We start from the raw sequence: 23487 nt of genomic DNA on the forward strand, positions 1-23487 counted from the left end.
CACTAACTGCTCTTCCTGTCAAACAAGGCTGCCCTTCAATCTGATGCGTCTGTGATGCATTTTGTATTGAGAATCAGCCCTCGTGGAGAAGCAGCTAAGGGTCACAGCGCCTGCCTGATAAAAAGGCAAGTCTGTTATCGGGATACTCACCTGATAACGGACAACGCTCACCACTATCATTTTCTGATTTATGGCTACACTGACCTGAGAGCAACCCTAACGATAGCCAGCCTTAATCTGAACACTACAATTTTTGAACATAATACAGTTAACCTCTGATCAATGCAGGGTTTATATCACCCTTTAATCATTGCCATGCTGTTGTTATGACAAAACATTGACAGCTCTATCATTCGTGAAATTTAACATAGAACCCACGTACGCCTTGCTCATCATGTTCAGACCTTTTCAGCTGCCCAGAGCGAGTGACGATAGTTGCCAGCTATCTATCCATCATGATATTTGATTAGCTGTGTCAGGCTATCATCGAAAGCCCCGCCTGTGGAACCAATCTATTCAATCTGATTCATGGAATGTCTCTTGTTGCTGAAAAATTCAAAATGTACCTCTTCAGTTTGAGCTTAATATGGAGCCGAGCTGGTTGCAAATGTCTTCACTTATTCTCAACCAGCTCTTGGGAATTTCAAGGATTTGTCTTATTTTTTTGTTCCCCATCCTTGTCCTCAGATCTGAATCTCAATAGAGATATCTGTGATTTTCCTTCTGACTTGTTTTATTCTACAACTTGCCTCAGGTAGATTCTGCTTCTGTGTTACTATCAATGTGCAAAATCTGCATTTCTCTGTTCAGAGTTCTTTGCTTATTTACTGAATCAAGAACATGCCCTTAAAAATGATCAGCCACAGGCTAAATCTGACCTTATTTTCCTTGTAGACGAGGCCTGTGCCAACTGCTCTTTCGGGGCAATCTGCGAGGCCCAAAGTGGACAGTGCATTTGTGCAACCGAGTGCGTGGAGTCCCACCAACCCGTATGCGGGAGCGATGGCACCACCTACACCAGTGAGTGCGAGCTGCATGTGCGGGCCTGCAAAAAACAGATGGAACTCTACGTGGTCAGCCAAGGGGAGTGCAGTAAGTAGTTCATTCTTGTACTCGCTGTCCTAAGCCCAGAGCTGATTATGTATACATTCTCAGGTTTATTATCAAAAATGATTACAAAGGTTTTGTGCGTACCCTGGAAAACTCTGAGTGTGTGTGTGAACTTTTTTTCAGAAACTTGTGGCAACACTATGTGTGCCTGGGGCGCCCGCTGTGTCCAAAGTAAGTGCGAGTGCCCGGCGTGCTCGGTTGAAGCGTTCTCCCCGGTGTGCGGAAGTGATGGCACCACCTACGAAAACGAGTGTGAACTCCGCCTGTCCTCGTGCGTGCGGAAGAAGAGAATCGAGGTGGCCAAGGCAGGCAGCTGCGATGAAGGTAGGAAATGGACTTTGAAATAGTGTAATTATGTTAAGCAACCGGCCGTTGAAGTTCTGTAATCATCTTAATCGTCTGACCTGACGTACAGTCTACAGTCATCTGTGCCGTTTTTTGCTAATGGCTTCACTTGCCACCCGCCGCATGCTGATGAACTGGAGTGGAGAGAATGAGCTAGAACTGTGTCCATAAATAAAGCTCATCATGGGGAATGGCAATTAATTCAGGTTGATTAAAGGCAGGGCAGTTGGACATTTGGAAATAATTTTCTTTGCTTCTTTTATTGTGTGGATTCAGGCATCATGCTGCTTTGCATAAAGAAATGTTGAAACGTTATTCAATAGGAGGCCAACACCTTCCTTCCTTACCTCAGTCTGCTTTGTATTCAGGCATCTTTCCATGTTCCTTCCACCACATAAACCTGCTCACCTTTCTTGCCTTACCTACTTTCCACCTCAGACCTGATTTTAAAAATGGATGCAGTGCCTCTTTGGCCTACTCTTTATGCAAAAACAGAGTAAAGCAATCAAATGAGCATGGGAAGACCCATTTTCCAACTTTTGTGGTATGTGGTGTATAAAAATGCCGTATTATAAACAAATACGTAACAGTTTATTGCTAGCTTACAAATATTAAAACTGAACCTAATATTTTCAGTGGCTTTATCTGTTAACTGCTGTTCTTTGATTTGCTGCACAATTTCACTCTTGGTCTTTTGGTAGATAACCGTCATTTTAGAAGCACGACCCAGTTTCTCTTTACAGAGTTCGTAGGCCTATCGCTCACTCGGTCAGTTGTTATCGTGCAGTGTTGTATTTTCAATGAATTTGATGTAATTCAGTGAGCAAATCATATCGGGTTCAGCGCTGGAAGAGCCAGGCGGCTATATTACATTCTGGAGCTCGACTCGGCGGGGGGCGGGGTTGCTGTCCTCTGGCTGTCATACAGATGGTGGCGCGCCGTTCCCCTCGTGGCTTGTGGGTGATCACAGCAACTAGACAACGTGCGAAGGGGAGCAGATTACTGCTGCCAGCAGGTGGGCTGGGTGGTAGAGAAGAGGGGCCAGGTGGAGGATGGTGCAAATAGACATGAGATGAATCCTTTTCCATTTCTACAGCTTGCCACGGGTGTTTCTTTTCTTTGCTTTTTCTCAGACACCCTCGGTTCCCTCATTGCCATTGTCTACCATATTGGCCGGGGGCCTGAGAGGCGACTCGCGATGGCAAAGCCCCTTGTGGTAGATTTAACATCATTTCATTGACAGAGAGAGTGACCTTTTTTGTATGTAGAGCGTGAAGAAATGCGTGTGTTCCCCCCCCGCGTCACACTTTGGCATTCATCTCCCGCTTCATCCACATTGTCTGCTAGTGGCCCCGCGTCGAGCAGACAAACCTTCGGCTACCCCGAGGGCCCCCAACACTTGGTCGTGCTGCTTGATGGTTTAGTTTTTCCATTTCCTTCTACGCCTAGTTCATACTGTCCCTGAGTGTCCGCCACTTTCCATCACCAGCTCATTTTCATTCAGAGACCAACACAATAGAATCTTGTCTCTTTTTTGTGTCTGCTCACCGTCGCTGCTTGCCTTGTCGCCCACGCTAGTCTCTCTTCATTTTGCACTCATTTCTTTATATAAAAAAAATAAAAAATCTAGCCCCTTGGGAAGAAAGATGGTACAGACGGCGCTTGAATTGGCTGTGATCGATAAGCTTCTACAAGGAGAAGCACAAAGCCTGCTTTTCTTGTTTGGTCTTTCAAACAAATCTAGTATATGACGTGCGGTATGATTGTTAGTCATCAGAATCACATCGTCGTCGGTCACTCAGGTCAGTTAATTAAGATGGGTGAACACTATGCAGATTAAATTTGTTTTGAGTCTGATTCTTGTCCAACCAATTTTGAATCGAAGTAATTTACAACCCTTGGAAGTTATCATCGGTCATGCAGTTCACAGTGGAAAATAGGGAAAAATAGCATTTGATGAACACCAATTACTGGCACAGATAACAAACACACAGTTAAGAGGAAAAAATGAATACTTAATACTTCTAAAATGAATGAATGAATGAATGAATGAATGTGCGTGTGTCTGTGTGTATGAATGAATGAATGAATGAATGAATGAATGAATGAATGAATGAATGAATGAATGAACGAATGAATGAATGAATAAACAAACGAACGAACGAATGAATGAATGAATGAATGAATGAATGAATGAATGAATGAATGAATGAATGAATGAAGACAAGCTGAACGCCTTAGCACTATGACATGGGATTTCATGTGTTAGGACATTTATTTTTTGGTGCAAGTAGAATTTCTCTAACCTTGCTAAGAGGTCATAATTCTTGCTGTTCACCAAGAATTATGACGGCCCTTGAGTGGATTTATTCCAAAACAGACCAGGGTGAGGAACATAGAAATGACCGTAAATAAAACCAAACCAAACCCAACAATACTCTCGTGTTTGAGTCAGATTGAAGCCGCTCCCTAAGAGGACAGTCGGGTCCCTTGCATGCTTACTTACGCAAGTATAAACACCACATACTTGGTACAGGTCTAAGTCCCATCATAGTTGAAAACATCTTTAAATAATTTCACTACTGGATCCGTCTCACTGTCCATTTCCTTTGCAATCGATCACAAAATAAAAGCCCAGAGCTGTATTTGCTCACCCTGCTGCTGTCAAAAGCACAACTCTTCTAAGACAAATGTACCCACTTTTTATACTACAAATCTAGAATAAGTCCAGGAAGATGTTCTTGCAAAAAAAGGGGAAAAGAACTCTTTAGTTTTGCTTGACAGAACCAAATGCGGTAAGCATAAATCGGCCCTTGTTTTCGCTCAGCTTTAATTTAGCAGTAATGAAAAATGACTGTCCCCCTTGTCCCACCACCTTACAGTGGAATTTATCACCTGTTTAATTTCACACTCGGATTGGCCTGGCTTTAGCGTCTTTTTACCACTTGGGAAAAGTAGCTTGTGAGAGCAGTACGTTACCCTTAGTGTGGGGTAAAAGGTTATTGTCATGTAAAATGCCAACAGAAGACATTAAAAGACAATGTTCTTAATGTCACATTACAAAATAATAATACTAAGATATCAAATATTATTTATTAGTTGACAATATTACGACCCATGTGAAAGATTGGGATTGATACCCAAATGGGAGTTTTGCACATTTTTAGAATTTCTGAGCACAGTACATGGCCAAATGTATATACGTACTACATACGTATATCCTACCTTTAATATTCCTCTCTAGTAGTTCTTCGGTTCACTGGTAAATCTGCATTGAATTTATTTGAGCACCAACAAACAATTAGAGGCATCCACATTGCAGTGGTAAATAAAGCACATGGTCCGAGTTTATCTTGGCTTTGACACATGACAATGTCTTTTGGCCCTCAGCTGACACGAATGGCCTGAATAATGTGGTCGAGCTGAGATTTCCGCACTGACATTGGCTATTATTTCCTTACCTATCACATCGACACTCTTTGGAGACATTTCGGACAAAAACGTCCTCCTCCATTATTGACGTTGTCAAATGCTCAAATAGATTTTTTTTTCTCTCCCCTCTGTCTATTTTGTATGCTATTTATTTGCTCTCCCTCTCCTCACCGTTGAATCTTAATAGAGGTCTGTTTGCTAAATAGACGGAGGGGTTTCGACTGGATGGGCAATGCAGAAAGCTGATGTAGTCATCTTGGCCGAGCACGCATTAATTGAAAGGTTTTCCAGCTGCATGGTGGGCACATTAGAGAGCAAAAGCTAATTAGGACTCCCCCGTTTGCCTTTCACTTTTCTATATTCCATTCCTGTGTCTTATCGCTTCTATTTATTTGTCTCGGCCTGAGCAGAATACCAATTGGCTTGGTCTGCATTTCTCTTTTACTATGTAGTGCTGAGCTTGCGCACCGGCGCCGGAGCAAGTAGCCAACCCTGGAATGCCTCAGCTGCTATTTCTATTCTCTTCCTGCTCTTTGGACTCGTTATGGAATGTACCCGGAAGAATGTTGTTTGGCTTGAGAATGTCACAAATTACAAGGTCGGACTGAAATGAGGGTTTGCTATATGCAAGTAAGCGTACGTTAAGGTTGCCCAAGCTTAACCTGACATGATTTTGGAATGCATCTCTAGAGATTTCTGTGGATTTTCAGTATTCCATGGGTTCTTCATTGACCATGGCCCACCCCTTCTGGTTTCCTGACAATCACGTTGGTATCATTGGTGCAGTCTAACAGTATGTAGTCTGCGATTTACCAAAGGACTTCTCATCAAAATAAACTTCACTCTACAATTGCATGCCTCGATCACTCCATTTGCTGTTTTGAATTTTTGGTTGGATGTTCCCCTTTTCTTTTTTTGAACAACAAATTTGTTTCAAATGAACTTTCTCTTTCTCCCTTGGGTGCATCTCTTGTCCAAGATGGCTGCTTTCATTCGCTGCCTTTGCACGCTTTCACGTATTCTCCCTTGGGAGTTTTACTCGAGGTTTGTTGTTTCTCCGAAACGAGTCCCCAAACAATCCCACGACTTCTCTTTCTTCCCTCTTCGTCGCTGTTTTTAAGACTTGGATTTATCGCTGTGTGCTAAAGTTTATACAGCAGCTGCAACAGCAGTTTTGCGATCCCACCGGTCGCAGTCATGGTCTGAATTATGGGGCGTTGTTCAACATATGGCCAACCTGAGCACCTCATTGACTTATAGAAGTGAACCAATAAAATTTCTTCCAAGGTCACTGTCAGGGATCTACTGGGACAACTTTCTTCAGGGTCTTGGAAGAATTTATTTGAAATTTAGACCTCAAATACCTCAGTATTGTACTTAGTTAAATTCTTATATCTGAAAGCAGGCAGGCATAAAGCACGCCTCCCCACTATTGTTTTTGTTTCCAGCACAGTTGGAGGTCAGGCTTGTTTCTGTGGACTCTCTGGCTCTCTGAAATCAGAGACAGGGGGCTTGATTAGTTTCAAATTAATTCCCTCGCTAAAGAACAAGTATTAATCCGCTCCAGGGTTTGAATTTAGGCTGTGAGAAAACTTGTAATGACTGTAACACCTAAGTGTTAAAAGTTAGACAAGTTGTCGAGTATTGAACCTTACCTTCATTATTTGGTCTTCGCCCCATGATAACTCATAAAAAACTTTTTGGTAGCTCAACTGTGTGTTCCCTTGGAAATTAGCACTATGTCTAAATCGTTTTGCAGATTGTGGCTCAGGAGGGTCCGGCTCTGGTGCGGAGAGCTGCGAACAAGACCGCTGTCGCATGTACGGAGGCTCGTACGACGAAGATGCCGAAGAAGACAGATGTGTGTGCGATTTCATATGCCACACTGTGCCTCACATCGAGGTAATGATCGTTTCCATTTGTTTAGCTTTATGTAAATATATTACTCATTTGCTTAGTAATATAAACTCAAATTATGTATATTTACCAAATGAAAACTAATTAATGCCATTTGATTTGTTTTTTTGTAACATCCTACCACAATGAACACAGATATAAAAAAAAAAAATTGTGATTCATTATAAACCATGTATGTGTCTGTATTTTACGTGCAGGTTTGTGGTTCAGATGGGAAAACTTACAGCAACGAGTGTGAGCTGAAGAAGGCCAGATGTGAGAAACAAGAGCAGTTGACAGTTCAGCACCTGGGATTGTGTACAGGTTTGTTCATCCTGTATGCATATCCAACATTCATTGCCATTTACATCCCACATCTCTTGCTCTCTCATGTCATCCATTGATGGGGCAGAATTAGGTCATGTCTATGTTGTATTTGGGATGTCGTCTAACTGGGGGCTTGCCCAGCATTGGCAACCAAATTTACAATAATTCACTGGAATTTTATACATATTGCTCAAATACTATTGGGGGGGAAATGCAACATAAATTGGTACAACAGATAAATAATCCAAATTTTAATGCCGATTAATCACCCTGCTAAACAACAAAAGATGGCATTATGTGTTTCTAAATGTATTTTCGTTGCTGAGTGTGAAAGTGTCATTTTAGTTTTTGAGATCAATGGTATTTGAGACATCCTCTCGTAGCGTACAACTGAATTCATGTGTTTGACGAGTCAGATTGGCCGCTAAACCGCATACGCCGCCGTCGTCTTTCTCCCAAAGTTAAATTGAGTGCACCGTTTAGCGTGTGACTGGAAGCAGAGAAAAAGCCACTTAAGGGATTTCTTGTGATCATTTCAGCCTGTTTGATTCCCCATGGGAATAAAAGAGAGTAAGATGGGGAGAGAGGGAAAATTGCCGGTGTTTTCACACCCATCTCAGGAGATTGTTCTGCTTCCTAAGTTGGCTTCTTTGGGCTCCGACTGTCACGCTTCTCTTCTATCCATGGATAATCAATCTCTTTTCCAAAGAACCCTCTACGGGCACTTGAGCGGCCGGCTCAACTCTCCCATTGGCCAATGGTACGAAGCTCAGATGTGGGGGAATTTCACTGGCCTTCGCATTAGCGAGGTTGAGAAAAACTTCGTTTGACCTCAACTCCCAAAGAAGCGTCAAAACATGCTGAGCAGAGCATTGAAAGCCGAGCTGGTTTTTAGGTGTGTTCCAAAGAACCATTTTATGCACAGAATGAGCTGCATTTGCCTCTTATTTCAACTCAAATATTTTATTTGTATTATTTTATGTTTGATAAATGGTCCCTTTTTACATATAAAATAAAAATGTAAAGCAAAAGACCTGGGAGGCATCTGCAGTGCATCTTTGCACGTTATTGTTTTTACATTTCAGTATTACCACAGGTTAGCTTATTTTTACACTTGAATTGCAGTTAAAAAAAATGCTCCCCAAATCAATCGTGTTCCATTTCAAATGTTTCTACTCAAGGGGTTATGTCTCAGTGATAATGACAAGCTAGCTACAGTAACACAGCGCGTCATGGGGCAAACTCAGTTGGCCCAGACAATGGCAAGTGAAGAATGAAATGCCTTGAAGGGCAGTAAGAACATATGAACTTAAAAGTTCTACTCGACCTAATAGGCTCAGTAGCGATAGCTGAAATGAGCTGCATAAAGTGGCAAGTGAAATGAACCGTGACCACTGCCCGTCCCTGGAGCTGGAAAGCACTAGAAAAGGAGCCAGCTCAGTCTCCACCATTCGACCGAGGCTCATATTCACACCAGTAACCAGTGTGATTTATAACCCCTGTATCTTCATCCCCGCTGACGGCAAATGAGCAGCGAAGAAAAAGTGATCTCTGTGTTCTGTCTAAGCCATTTCATTTTTGCTCCCAAAAACTTGGCATGAATATTTTGATTGATATTTTTCCCTTTGGCTGAGAACAAATGGGTTGGGTGCCGAAGACTTAGGTAAACTGCGTACAAGGAAAACTCTCCTCTACTCTCTGATGTGCTTCTCAAATGGCAATTCATCTTCTAATAGAAATGCTCTACTATCAATCATACGAACTGAAGGGAAAAAAAAGATTTATTATCAGATTGTTGCAATACAATTTTTACCTTCTACCTTCCAGCATAAAATAGAATGCATCCGTCAACATCATTACTTTGATTCTTCTGTACAGGCACCTGTTGCTAGGCAGAGTTGAACAACTATATCTCATACAGACATCAAAGAAATATTCCTAAATGTTGTATTGATATGATGAAAATAATCCAGCAAGGAGCAGACTTCTGAGCACTGAGGCAGAACTCCCCCTCAGGCTAAAATTGCCATTCATTCCCACAAGGCTTAAATGTCAAACGAGGTGCTGACAGCACTGTGCAGGATCAGGAGACACATGACGGGAAATTACATTACCTGTATATTGAGAAGAAGAACGTTTTACAATTGAATCGCCACTCTGTATTGAATAGAAAACACAGTAGAAAAATGAAAGATTCTGGTGGGGGCACTTTCCATTTTCCTCTCACGTTTACGCTTTATTATCGTCTGCTGGTTGGTCAGTTGAAGGCTACCGCATGGTGAGACGAAGAAGTGCTTCACTAACTGATCATAGAAGGTGGCTGTCTGGCAAACTGGCATATTATGCAGCACGTCTGTCTTTTGGAGGATGTGGGGATGGCTGAAGGGCAGTATTTCCAATCCTGTTACATCTGACGGGAACAAATGAAGAGAACATGCCTCCATGTAGGCAGAAAATGTCAGCTGCACCGTTGTTTGTTTTCACTGACGGTAATAGCATCTTTTTCCCCTTGATTCGAAGCCATTGTTGAGGAAATCCCGAATCGAATTTTTTTATTTAAAAACCTACGAGTAGCACCCCCCACTACAGACACACACACTTTATATCTGTCACTTGAGCCGATCTCAAAGAAGTTATTATAGTGATTGTGTCACGGTGCCGTTGCTTCCCCACAAGTGATGGCGCAAATTATTTTTCTTCTTCAGCTTGCAGTGACATCCCTCATCCTCTTTTTCCCTTTTGTTCCCTACCTCATCTGTGATTTCAGCCACATCGCTGCCGAAGCCCGCCGAGCCCAAGCACTGCTCTTTGTCTGTGTACGGCTGCTGTGCCGACAACTCCACAGCCGCCTTGGGAGTCGGGCTGGCTGGCTGTCCGAGTGAGTCCTCCTCTATGCCATCTTATGACCCTTTGGCTTTTGTTGTGTTCACATCATGAAATAAATATCATGGTCATCAGATCAAATGATGTCTCCATGCGAGTCAGCAGAATTAAACTAAAGACTCTTGACCTATTCCTTGCTCTAGGGGTTGATTCCATTAGCTATGGAAGCTCCCATTCATTTGCTGTTCATCCAGAACGTTTGTCACTTTAGCTAACATTTGTTAACCTTTTGTTACTTCTGGACTTAGAAAGGTCTGCACTCAACTGACTTGTATTCACAGGAAGGTTCAAGTCACACAAAAATCCTCAAAAAATCTTTAAATGCACGATTACCTGTACTTGCGTTCTTCAATCCATTCCCTTGTTGCTTACAAAAAGATAGCTACTTCTAATTTGGTTGTGTTAACACTTTCCTATCGAGACCATGAGAGTGCAACTCTGCATTTAAAAACATACCGCGTAGAAATGTGGGAAGTAAATGGTGAGGGTACGTTACATTTATGCCACCAACATCAGCTCTCATTTGGACCAATGTCGAGAAGTTATGAGCAGCCAGTACAATAAAACAATTATTCCTGGAGCCCTTTTGCATTCAATGAAAGTACTTCTAGTCTGCATGTGAACACATAGAGACATCATGGCAAATGTGCTCAAATTCAAAACAGAGCTGGAGCTAAACATACAGTTGTGGCACACTGGAGTTGCAATCTGCTTGTCTTTGAAAAGCAAAAATTCTCGATGTCATTTTTCCCATTAAATTAGCAAAATAGGGCACTGAGTTTTTTGACTTGAGTGTCGAGTGTGGCTAAAAAACACAATTTGAAATAGGGATCAAGATGGCTTTAGTTGAGCTTTAGCTCACACGCTCCGCCATCTATTTGTGGAACACTGAGCTTTGCTAAATCCACAAACTCTCCTTTTAAAGTTTCATTGTGGGAGAAGCAGGAATAAACAATAATGTTGAGAAATTAATCTTGCCCTTGTTGTTGTTGTTATGTTGACCTCAGGCACCTGCCAATGTAATGGTTATGGCTCCTACAAGGGTACATGTGACCCAGTCACTGGTCAGTGCTCTTGCAAGCCAGGTGTCGGGGGACAGAAGTGTGACCGCTGCGAGCCGGGCTTCTGGAACTTCCGCGGTATTGTGACGGAGAACATGAGCGGCTGCACACGTAAGCATTTAAGTTATTGTTTTGCATCTACCATTTTGAATGGCCAAGTAAAACGCACATTATGAAACATTTTTGTTTTAATCATTTGTACGAATTATTTGGTCTGTCGAGTCTTCCATTAAGGGCCATCCATCAAATGAGAAATTCCAAAAGTATGTCTTTTGTTACATGCCTATTTTGAAACTATGTAGCTGATTTTACTGATGAATATAGGGATGATTTATCTAATATACACATCACTGTCACACCACATTTTTCCGCCTGTGACATGCGAGGTAGGCTGACTTGACTTAATCCCGATCTCCTCACTCCATGCTGGTTGGCATGGTAACTAAAATACATTTAGCATGACCTTGCTCTAGATGCGAGCAGTGAACGCCACAGCGAATGAGCTCCTTCATTTGCCAGCGACAGGATTGCTTCCTCAAAATATTCAAATTTCAGCTAGGCAAAACACGATCTTAAAAGTGTTCATTATTCATTCATTATTTGATCCCTCAATTCTTTTGACAATGGCAAAATAGTGTCCATCTTTTTGTTAACTTTATGATAAATGTTGTATTTTAGTTCATGTTCACATTCCCATTAATCACAATCAGGCTCCTTCCACTTTTTCTCACCAAAGTGAATCAAATAAAGCAGCATTTGTATTCAAGTAGTCTGCTGCTGTCCCTCGTCAAGCAGTTTCCTGCGGCTGAGGTGACAAAGTTCGGATGCTCCCTTAGCCGCAGATCATTTCTAGTCAACAAGCTGAGATGTTCCTCAGGCTCCCTTAACAAGGTTTGCCTACAGCAAGCATGGCAGATGGATGTACGCCAATATTCGATCCCCAAAGACAACGAAAAGCACACACCGTTGATTTCTGGAACACGACAGGATCATTGTTGCACCCTTCGGGTGATTGTCTTTGGCTTTTTGTTATACACTTGTCTTTCTCTGTGGTCCCTCAGAATGGCTGAGTTACAGGGCAGTAAATTTCCTCACTGCTAATTGATCCAGCCCTTTTATCAGTCTTTTCTTCTCTCCTTCCTATGGACAGCGTGCAACTGCGACGCCAGCGGGTCCGTGCGTGACGACTGCGAGCAGATGTCCGGTCTGTGCTCTTGTAAGGCCGGGGTGAAGGGCATGAAGTGTAATATGTGTCCAGATGGAAGCAAGATGGGCATGAATGGCTGTGACAAAGGTAAGACAGAAGCCAAACGACAAATTCAAATGGAAATGCACCCTTGTTGTTGCTTCTTGTTTGTTAATGTCATTATTTTGGGAAAATTCTGACTTGTTTCCAGTACAACTCCTCTTATTATAATTTTGCCACTTTATCCATGTAAATTTATTCTCAGAAATTAAAATGTTCTTGCGCTGTATAGCTCACATACAAAGCAAAAGCTTATAAAAAAATCCTCTATTCATTTATTGATTCATTGATTCATTCAATATATTATGTATTATTGTATTCTATGTTAATTTATAAGCCTTGACCGTGCTTTGTTTCCAAATGTTTCTCCCCTAAAATATTACTCCTACTTAGAGAGGCTTTATTTGTTTTTCTGCATAAGGACTATTGATTCCTCAGATGAATAATGAAAACAGGCTGGGTTTAAGTAGGTTGATAGAAAGGTTAGCTCCTGCTGTGGGAGGGGCGCGCATCTCCTTGATTAAGATGCTCTATCAACTATTGACTGGAAGTCAAAAGCTTAATCAAGTTAGCAACAGGGCGCACTGGTGGGGCTCCCCTCCCTGCTCACCATGTCAGATGAAAAGACAAGACACTGGGAGGTGGAGGCGCATGAAAGCAAGAGCCAAGGACGGGGGGTACTTTAAGCTGCTATGATGCAAAGGCCTTTTCACTTGTGGCCTGGTGGGTACACGCGGGGCTCCTTCAGCTCGTGCTGCGGTTAACACCTAGGCTGCATATGCTTCTTAAATATAAAAAGCGCTATTGAACATAAACATGAAAAAAGTGGATCCCAAATATTCCAGAGTGCGGTACGTTGTTGTTGTTTTTTTTATCCACTGAGGCTGCTTGGATGAAATAGTGTACTATGGGTAAACTCTGAATTATTCATTAATGTATCTGACAGGTAAATACATTCCTTTGTGACTATATTAATATATCAACGACTCGGGTTATATAAGTTTATAAATAACGCGCCAATCAATAATTCAGTTCTTCTCTTTGTAGATACTAAACTACTACTACCTTAAAAGAGTTCTTCCTCATTCCTGTACAATTCCACATATCTTTTATGTTTATGCTTTGATTATGCTGATGTATTGAAGTTTACACATAAGGGCAAAGCAATTACTCTTTACAACGTGGACTCAATGTCAGGAGATTTTAAGGTCTCCAAATTTGGTTGCATATGGTTACATTCTTCTTATTGTTTTCGGAAACTGCATGCTTTCTACAACCAAAAAATATCCACTAATGATATCAATTAATTTCCCTTTCAGGTCCAGAGGCTCCAAATTCATGTGATGAGTTAGTTTGTAGTTTTGGAGCATCTTGTACTGAGGTGAATGGTCAGGCCCATTGCGAGTGCCCCTCACCAGACTGTGACGAGCGGAACAAAACAAAGGTGCGTCTTTCAAAGTGCTGGTCTGGGGTGAATAAGAGGACAGGTTTAAATGAGAGGGCTTGTTAACGTGGTCCAACCAGGGGGAATAAAGAAGTCTTGCCCATCTCTGTCACTGTGGAGCAGGTGTGCGGTTCTGATGGGGTGACGTATGCAGACCAGTGCCAGCTGAGGACTATTGCCTGTAGGCAGGACAAGGATGTCACAGTGCTACACTTGGGACAGTGCACAGGTGAGCCCTCTTGAAGCCTCCATGCATCACCCACATCATACAGATGGGCAAATGTTTCACCTGCCCACAGTCACATGACAAGCTCCCTGGACCTCTTATATGCACCCTCAACCTCATGCCAATCTTCCATGGCCTTCAAATTTGGAATTAGAATAATTGCATTAGTTTTTGATCTGGTAGATATTATCGGTAGTGCAATGTTTCACATAGCTGACTTTGGTGCATCAGTGGGTGGAGTCAGTTGGCACTCCGTGCTTCTCAATGCCCTGCAATTGAATGACTTGTGTAGTTCACTTTTCACTCTAAGTCAGCTGGGATAGTTGGTGACCCTGAGCAAGCAAAGCGGTATAGAAATTGAAGATCCTTCTCATAGACATTTCTAATATTTTGAATATAAGCTAAGTGGAAGCAAGCTGACGTGCGTCACTAAAGAAAAATTTGCCAAGGGTTTTTGGTAATGAAAATCTGAAAATGAAAAAAAAGCAGTGACTGGCTGTCTATTTCACTCACCCGCTCCCGTGATTGTGACCCCATCTTTAGAGTGGGTCAATTCAAATTCCATGTGCATGTGTGTTTTGAGAAAAGCGTAGCTCCTGGTCAATTTGGTCCAGATGCCAATTGACACTGATTGGATCTGTGATTTAAGTAATCGGTATGAGAGCCAAGGTCGTGACTTTCATGTCTGCTAATGTTGTGACAGTGACAGCCATCTTTTGCCACATTGGGAGGGTATGGGAATGTGGAGGGCCAGCTGTATGGCTCTGGACATGAGCCACCCCCAGATGTCTTGCATGCTTGGCTGCAAAATGGTGCCTTCACCACATCTTTCAGGCCGGGTGACCGATTCCTTTGTACACCTGCCACCAGGATAACTCATTCATCCACCATTTGTCACTCCTTGCCAGACTCTTTTGTCCTCATTCTCAAGAGCCATGCAGTTGATCTTTAAATTTCAGGGTCAAATTTTCGATCAAAGCAAAGATGTGCCGGGAACAGGTCACCAGGCCAGTCACGCTCTGAGATGCGTTACCAGTAAAAAGAGGCTGCCAAAATTCATTCCATTTTTTCTTTCATGCTTCTGTTGCCTGGCAGTTGCGATGTGACTCGTGTGTAATCCCTCGCCGAGTGTTGCCGTGCATGGAAGGAAGGCCAGAAGACGCCTCCAAGCAGATTCTTTTTTTTCTTTCCGACTCATTCTATCAAGCCCTCGGGGAAGGAACAGACAGGCACCCTGGCGGAGGATCTTTTAATTCTTTCCCCCTCGGATGCAGTTGCGTGGCGGGAAGCATCTCTGCCACTACTGTAGGCTTCAGGGGTTCGATCTGGAGCTCATTTCACGTGTGGCTGGGTGTGAATTAGCATTAGCTCTGCCTCCTTCCTCTTGCTGCGTTTCAGCCCAGCCCATGAATCCCCACCCCCTGCTGTGTACATGCAGAGTTTGCAGACGCGGCGGATTTGTGAACGTTCTTGCTCACGGTGTTGCATTTGTCACCAATGCAACAAACCACGGGCTTATGGATTTGAGCTGCATTGGAGGGTCCAAAGTCCTACACAATCAGTTCACAAAACTTCTCCGTTAGGAAATACTACAAATGTTTTGGGGTCAAACTGTTTACCTTATAAATCCGTCATGATTAAGTTCTTGAATTTCATGTGTACATTTTGACTGTGGTGCAATATAAATGAAGGCTAATTTGAAAGTTCTCCGGGTAGGCAAACAGCATTTTAATTCAAAGTATAAAGCAATATGTTTGAGAAATCTGAAAAAACATTCAATGTTAGCCATCCTTCCCCTGGTTGGACGTGGCCAGTGACTTGGCAATGACATGGCCTCCTCCCATATGGTGTTATCACCTGCAGGTTTGGAGCAAACTGGCAAATAATGCAAGCATATGGCATTGTCAGCCTGTGTGTTAGTCAGGCTCCTGCTGCCTTCACCAGCTTGTGTTCAGAGGTTTTACTTCTCATTATTCAATCCCTCATCCGTCCTCTATTGTTTGCTCTGCCATCCTCTCTCCCACTGCTCCCTTTGTTAACGTGTTTACTTTGTCACTCTGTCGCCCTTCTTCTTCTGGCCACTGTCTATTCCCTTCATTCTCCTTACAACTGAACATGGCTGGCACTTCAAACAATCCTAATAATCATGTTTCAACAATAAGTACATGGTTTGAGACAAACCATCGTGACGATAATTTATTTTCTTCTCTCTCTCTGGTGACATAACTGTTCACTGGCAAGCCAAGAGAAAAAAAATAGGAAAATGAATGCAACTGCAATGTTAAATCTGATAAAGGGAAACATAAAATGAAAACAAGCTAGGCTGCATGTCCTTCGGCATTTACATATGTTCTATATGGTCCCGGAGCTAGCCTAGTCGCCACAACAACGCTTGTTCATATGTTAAGCAACGGGCTGCAAGGATCAACTTCATAATAAAAGCAATACAAGTAGGACTGTACATGGAAATCTATGCCTTGATTTTGAAGATAGCCTTCGGAGGCAATAGTTGTGGCGGATGACTTGAGGCTGCATGGCCTAACCGCAGTCTAGCTGACTGACTAAGCTGCAGAATTCTAGTGCGCAAAAGTGCCGTGACCAGAACACATTATTCAATTTGTGCGCACACCTGCTTATTTGCACCCCTGTAAATAAACATATATGAGGAAACGATTCAATTCAGACGTGTCCAAATATTTGACTTCACCGACACTTTGGTAGATGTCATCCTTATGACAGAAAAAGTGTTTGGTCATCAAGTGTAGTACAACTGCCACAGTAAAGACAAAAACACTGTACGTAACACAGAAAGGTGACCCACCGTTAATGTGAGTAGCTTGTTTTTGCTGTTAGAAGGTGGTCAAAGTGTGTGAGTGGCAGCACAATTATTAACGTCTTTTTCTCACGGGTGGTTGCCTGTCGGTCAACGTGACAGCATCTTTGGTGTAGCTACGCGCGAGTCGGCCTACGTGGTTCATCTGTTCATACTGGGCATTTTTTGACCCGGATGTGAAGTAGAAACATAATTGGCTATGAATTATTAGACAATTTAATGAACATTTAATATCTAATTTGTGTTTGTAACATCTCGTGCTCGAGACGTTTTGTGGGCCACCTCAGCCACCCCCCTTAGTCTTCTACCTCGCATTAGACCAGGATTAGGAATATAAATTAATCACTCTGATCACTCCTAATCTTACCAATACATTTCAAACAATTATATGCTTTTAATTTGATAGAAAGCTTTTTTTAGAAGATCATTTCTGTCCTTACATGTCTCTATCAAGACATGCTTGGACGACTTAGATGCGTACAAATCAACTGATACACCTTTGGGCTGTGCAGATATCGGAGTACAGCCAGTAGAGCCTCCCATGGGTCCAACATGAAAGTTCTCAGAATTTCTGGATGAATGGCCAAAAATTCCCGCACACGCTCCAAAATCTTCTTGAAAGTTTCCCCAAGAGAGCGGAAGTTTCTGCAAGTGAAAATATATATGGTCCCATTTCCAATTCATGCAGGAGTTCCACGACTTTTGTAACTGCAGTGTAGCCCCCCTCCCATTACCTTAGCCTCTGTCATTATCTGCACAGCCATCCCGCCACCTGACACTAAGCCTGCATACAGAGTGACAGGTGTAGCCAAGGGGAACAGCAATGCATGCCGCCACATTGTCGACGATACCATCTCCACTTCCTTTGCGACCCACTCCAAATCCGTCCCTATAAAGAAAATCAGTCTGAGCTCTAAGCTGACACCTTTCCCTGGTCCTCCGCCGTCCCAGGTGGTATCACGTTTCACACCTCAGTGAAGAACTGTCAGTCAAGGAGGTGATTATAGCAGTGTGATTAGGCGTGTACACATAATGTTGGGCGAATCCTAATGAGGATTGTGTTTATGTCACCCACAAGCATTTATTCCCACGGGCAACGAAGAAGCAAAGAAAGCCTGCTCGTCTCAGTTTAATGGCTTAAGTGGCATCTCCTTATTTACTGGTACTCACTTTTCTTCAGGGGGAAAATTTTTGTCCTATTTATCGTTCTTTTCATCACACAGTTGTGTCCTTTTTCTCCCACGGGTAATGATGGTCTCTTTGCAGCAATCCTCCTTTCTCCTCCGTATTCTGGGTGATTCTTTGCCGAGCGAGCGCTTGTATGCGGTGCATCTGTTTGTGGTGGCGTTGACGGCGTTGGCGCCATCGAGCGGAGCGGCGCCTTTGAAGCCCCAAGTTAAAGCAGCTCGTTTTTTTTCTCATGGCCTATTTCCATCAATCATTCATCACCGGCGGCACTGGCTGTTGGTGATTAAAGCTTTACTCCTGCAAGGCAGCACGTGAATATGGATAGCAAATTCAAAGGCACTGGCACGGCATACGTGCTCTACACAAACATGAAGCGTAAGTGCGCAAATAGGCAGAAAAGAGACACTATAATCATGCATTGATTGCAATGCTGTGTGAACAATGTGCGGATGAGTGCATATAGCTTTGTTATCCGTTGGCACCATTCGTATTCCTCATTACTTTATTGGACGTCTACCACGGAGAGAACACATAACAGGACATAACGCATTGTCTCATCTAAAAACAAACTTGCGTGTTGCATTCATGAAATGAAATGCAGCACAGCACATGCAACAAAAATTTGGAACGCTGAAAAAAAGTTTACTCTCAAGTGAAAGTCTATTTGAGTCCTCGTATTCATGGAATGGAAAACTTAAATTACCGACTGCATCTGTATTATACCAAAAAAAAAAAGTTCTGTCATCATTTATTGCCTGTGGATTGTGCAGACAGTTGTCAACTTGAATTAAAAAGGACTATTTAACTTCACAATAGAAAACATACATTTGGAAAATAATAACCATTTTACCGCGGGTAATGTAATTTTCTTTCCCCTCCTGAGCTTTGTCGTCGCTAGACATTACCTTTATTCTGTCACATGATTTTGTAAACTGTCATCTGTGAGGCGTGAGACCTGTTTGTTTTTATTTAGGTCTTGTAGGGCGTAGCATTAAACATTGTTTTTATGAAAAACAATTTTTTCCTTGGACTTGGCCAGGGTTTGCCAACAGCATGTCAATAGTTTAGATGCAGATTTTGATCATACATTTTTTTTAAAGCAATTGTATTTTAATGGCTTACAAGAGCAAAATAATCTTCAAATTTAGAATTACATTTGAAAAATAGATTGTTTTTTTATACATTGAAAGTAAATCTGTTGAATTCACTCAATTTCATTTCATCAAGTGGTTGCATGAAATAGAGGCACCTGGATTCAAATAAAAACAAATTTAGTATAGCAGCCTCTTATGAAATGTATCGGGTTCGATGAAAATAAAATTGAATAAATTCAACACACCATTTTTTTTTTAGTGTAGGCCAACAACCATCAAGTCTTAAATGCCTGTGAAGGCAAAATGATCGCGTCCTAAAAGTGTATGCTGTTTGCAGTGAAGCATCAAAACAATCTTTTATGCCTATGTTTACAATGTTTTAATTGTCCCACACAAGCATGAAGCCGACAAAAAAATGACTTTAGTGGCGTAGTTGGTATAATTCCTTGGTCAAAGTCCCATCGACTGTATTATCATCCAATGCAAGATTTTCCCAAAGTTTCAATGTCCAAGTTTTTTAACGTGTGTGTTCATTTTGACGATACTAACAATCGCTGTGAAGGGAGCTTTACATTTTTATTCATCAGTAAGGAAGAAAATGCTTTGCTATGAGGGTAATTGTCACAAACATTTCCATCCTGGCTCAATCATTCATCCATTCCTTGCTTCCTGCCCTTCCCTCCACCAGAAACCATCTCCGAGCGTGCTGAGCAACCCACTCCAACCCCTCTCGCCGCCACCACCATCTCAGCGCCAGCCCCCTTAGATCATAAGGTGTGGGCCATCCCGCCTCCGAGAACGGTCGAGACTGCGGTGCGGCACCCTGCCACCACGCCCTCACCCACCCTCACCCACCACCGTGCGCAAATAAACCACCACCACCACTCCATCCACATCCAACCTCAGTCGCCGTGGTCAACCCCTGCCCCTACCGCTACCACCTCTGGAGGTAGCCCCGCCTCCTCCGCTGCTGAGAATTCTTTCGAGGGTTCGGGCAGTGGGCAGTCGAGTGGAGATGACCAAGCTGAGGAGGAGGAGGATCAGGAAGAGGAAGCGGGTAGCGGCGTCCCGACAGAGGCCAGTGGGGCGGAGGAGCCTTTTGGTAAATCCTTGCTTTTTCATTATCACACCCATAATGCTTTTGCAGCTATGCATTTTGTGACTATTATATTTGATGTCATACCATAACATATTCATGTCACCAAATGCAATCAAATCAAAAACTCCAATCAAATACAATCAGGTCAAGTATATGTTGTATGAAGATTGTCGTTGACCAATGACCACACCTACACAATTTAAGATCCAGTGATGTAAAAAAAATCAAAGGTAATGTTCAGCTTTGAAGGGCATTGTATGAGATGTATTCATGAGTTGCAAATTATCTGTGCAGTTTTTTGTTAGGGGACAGCAAGTCACCCCAAAAGTACTGAAACATTGAAGCTCCTAAAATTTCACCTGGTGAAAATGAGTAGTGTAAATAATTGTACAGCAGCTTTCAATCTGCACGATAAACACGACAGCAAAAAGAGAAGGTCAGAATATTAGAAACTCACAATGGGAAGCTGCACTCCAAATTATAGCAAGGAGTTGGTGATACGTCCTCAACATTTTGAATGTTTATAAGGGCCAAAGAGGCTTTAATCGGTCTCGGGTTTTGCTGTGTTGATACAAAATTCCATATCTACATCTTATAATCGATGATATATTTTTTATTTCACTGATAACTTCTTTTTTTTACAAAAGCATGCCAGCACAAACGATTTTGACAAGATTTGGGCTTGGTGGAAGTCATAAAAGCATTGCTAAAATTCAATAGAGGCTAATCTGATATTCAGGACAACAGCAATTTCCTTTCCTTTTGTCCCACTGTTTCATTGATCTAAGTCATTTGAGTGGGGCTGGAAACATCCACCTTGTCCCTGTCCCAGTTTTTTCGCAACATATTACAGGCATCAAATTTAAAATGAGCAAGTATATGCTTTTAAATAATAGGCATTGGATATATTCCCTTTGTTGTGTACTGTATTCAAATCAATATAGTTTGAAAATGATTTGCAAATCATTGTTCAGTGGTTCAGAACCCGCAGATGGCCTATTTTTCCCCAATGCCTTTCGATAGGTATCACTGATAAGAAAAGTTCAGTTTTCTCAACGAATTATGGGGAGTCCACAGTTTTAAATGTTAGAGTGTTGCTCACTCTAACTTCTTTGAAGGAACCACACGTGAGACAGTTTGGCCATTTTACGCTTGCAAGCGGAGATGCCATCAGCGCTCTGTGTGGTACAGAGGTGCTTGACTTACGTAGACCTCTTGCAAGGGCATATTTATTGAGAGAAAACAGGGTGGGGTGAGAGTGGACAAGTTTGGTGGTCACCTCAGCAACTGCTTCTTAGCTCTTGGTTGTGGAAACAGAAACTAGTGGAGCATTTTAGATAACTAACTAAGCAAGAATGTTTCCACATCAATTGGAAAGTTTTAACAACTGAATGTAGAAACTTTCCAGAGTCAAGCAAAGATGAAAGGTTTTAACAAAGTTAATAATTCTAGTCTAAATTCCAACATAATCATACAATCAGGATAATTTGTTAACCCTAACATGATTTTTTTGTCACAAAGTCATCGTTAAACGAATTCCTGTCTGACAGTGTTGATCAGAACCACAGTTAGAGGACGGGACTTTGGGAATATTTTCTAGGTGTACCCAATTTTGTGGCCTGTGGCTGTATCGCACATCTCAATTTGAGTAAGAAAGCAATCTGCATGCTTCATTGTCACTGCCCACCAGCCATGCTGTCATTCTTCCAGCCCTCAAATAGCTTGCAAAAGAATATACATTGAGCTGGCCAGATGAAATCGTTGGCCCGTATCCGGGTCTCTTTGGAACCTGAATTGAGAGGATGATATGACTGGGCGGTTTGAGGTGTGAGCGTGCGCGTGCAGGCTGCCTTCAATCGGTCGCGGTCACACGACGAGTTGTCCCAAATCTGTCCCGACATGCCCCGCTGCCTGGGGATGACTGGCGCCTTCCCATCAGATTCTGTCTCCTTTTCCCTCCGTCCTGCCGCCTCAGTTGTCAGCTCGCAACCAACGTATAGGATGCTTGGAACAGGTTGACCCCCGATGTGGTCTTCTTCTTCCTCCTCCTGGTTCTGGCAGCGTCTTAGATTTATTTTCCTGTCAGATGCTGACCAATGCTCGGTGACGCAAGAACCATGTCGCCTGTCTACCGAGGAGACCTGCTGTCTTGTGCCTCTGTGTGAAGGAAAGTGTAGCCAACCGTGCCTGAGTGTGGTGTGTTTTTTTTTCCTTTACATTTTAGTCCTTAGGTTTATTGAAGTGCAAATTTTAACAACACGGTGTGGCACTGTTGGGAATGTACAGTATCAAATAGCCTGTTAAACGTGGACAGCAGCACAGCAGTGTGTGCTGTTTGCATGTTCTCCCTGAGCTTTCATAGGAATGGGAATCAAAATAGCCTGGAAGCCAACTTTTTATAATACAAAACTCCTTAATTGCTACACGACTAAATGGGTCGTCAGTGTTTTTATAGCCAGCCGACAGGACAGCGCAATCTATCAGTCAAGCAGGTGGCGGGGTGTGTGCATACTTCATTCATGTCTAGTGACACTTTATTGAAATCCACAATGTCTGTGTGTATGTGTTAGGGCATGTTTATGTGACAGTTATTGATATGGCTCCCCATGGAGTTGCGGTCTAGTCTCCTTGCCACTTCACATTGCCCTCTCCCCTCCCTACGCCTCCTCTCCTATTCAGCCCAGCATTCATAAATCTCCAGAGCACACTCCAACAGATGCCCTATAAGCCCCTCATTTTTCTCCTCCATCCTTCCTTTGACCGCGAGTCCTTGAGCAGAATGTCCCCCCGTCTCTTGACGTCTTTACGACTTGTTTAGCCGTTAGCTGTTTGCTTCCATGATTATTTCTGATCGCCGTGCGGCCATAAACCGCGGCGCTTCGGCCGAGACGCCCCTGCCGCCGACACCATCATTAGAGAAGATGGAGGTTCACTGCTTGCGCAGTGTATTACACAGTTGGTCAGGGAGCGAGACCACACACTTTGTGATTTTTTTATCTTCTAAGACAGCCGCTTATACACGAAGGATACTACATGCATATTGTTTCTCCTCATGAGAGGAGGAATATTACTGATGCCATCACTCAGATCTCTTTGTGTGGAAACACCACTGACATCAGGTATGCTGAATATAACAGTCCTCTAATTTACAGTCTGCCTGGGCTTTTTCCTATTCCAATTAGACAACAAATAATTGATCCGACTCATTATCAAATTTCACAGTTGGTATTCATTTAACAAGATCTGTATTGTCTTGGATGGAGTTTACAATGGTGTTTCTAATATTTGCGCCCCGCCATCCAG

At 42.6% G+C, this 23487-nt stretch overlaps 1 protein-coding gene across 2 annotated transcripts in view; it reads left to right on the top strand.

Moving 5' to 3' along the window:
- agrn (agrin) overlaps positions 1–23487 on the top strand; it is a 175190-nt gene that overhangs the window by 113951 nt on the left and 37752 nt on the right. For both annotated transcript variants that reach the window (XM_061264995.1, XM_061265006.1), the window contains 10 exons: positions 895–1092; positions 1234–1434; positions 6647–6789; positions 7002–7107; positions 9878–9988; positions 11001–11165; positions 12205–12348; positions 13620–13744; positions 13868–13973; positions 19774–20187. In XM_061264995.1, the coding sequence (XP_061120979.1) occupies positions 895–1092; positions 1234–1434; positions 6647–6789; positions 7002–7107; positions 9878–9988; positions 11001–11165; positions 12205–12348; positions 13620–13744; positions 13868–13973; positions 19774–20187 (1713 nt within the window). The remainder of the gene's footprint in view (positions 1–894; positions 1093–1233; positions 1435–6646; positions 6790–7001; positions 7108–9877; positions 9989–11000; positions 11166–12204; positions 12349–13619; positions 13745–13867; positions 13974–19773; positions 20188–23487) is intronic.

The sequence above is a fragment of the Syngnathus typhle genome, linkage group LG2 (genome assembly GCF_033458585.1).
Source record: "Syngnathus typhle isolate RoL2023-S1 ecotype Sweden linkage group LG2, RoL_Styp_1.0, whole genome shotgun sequence".
NCBI lineage: Eukaryota > Metazoa > Chordata > Actinopteri > Syngnathiformes > Syngnathidae > Syngnathus > Syngnathus typhle.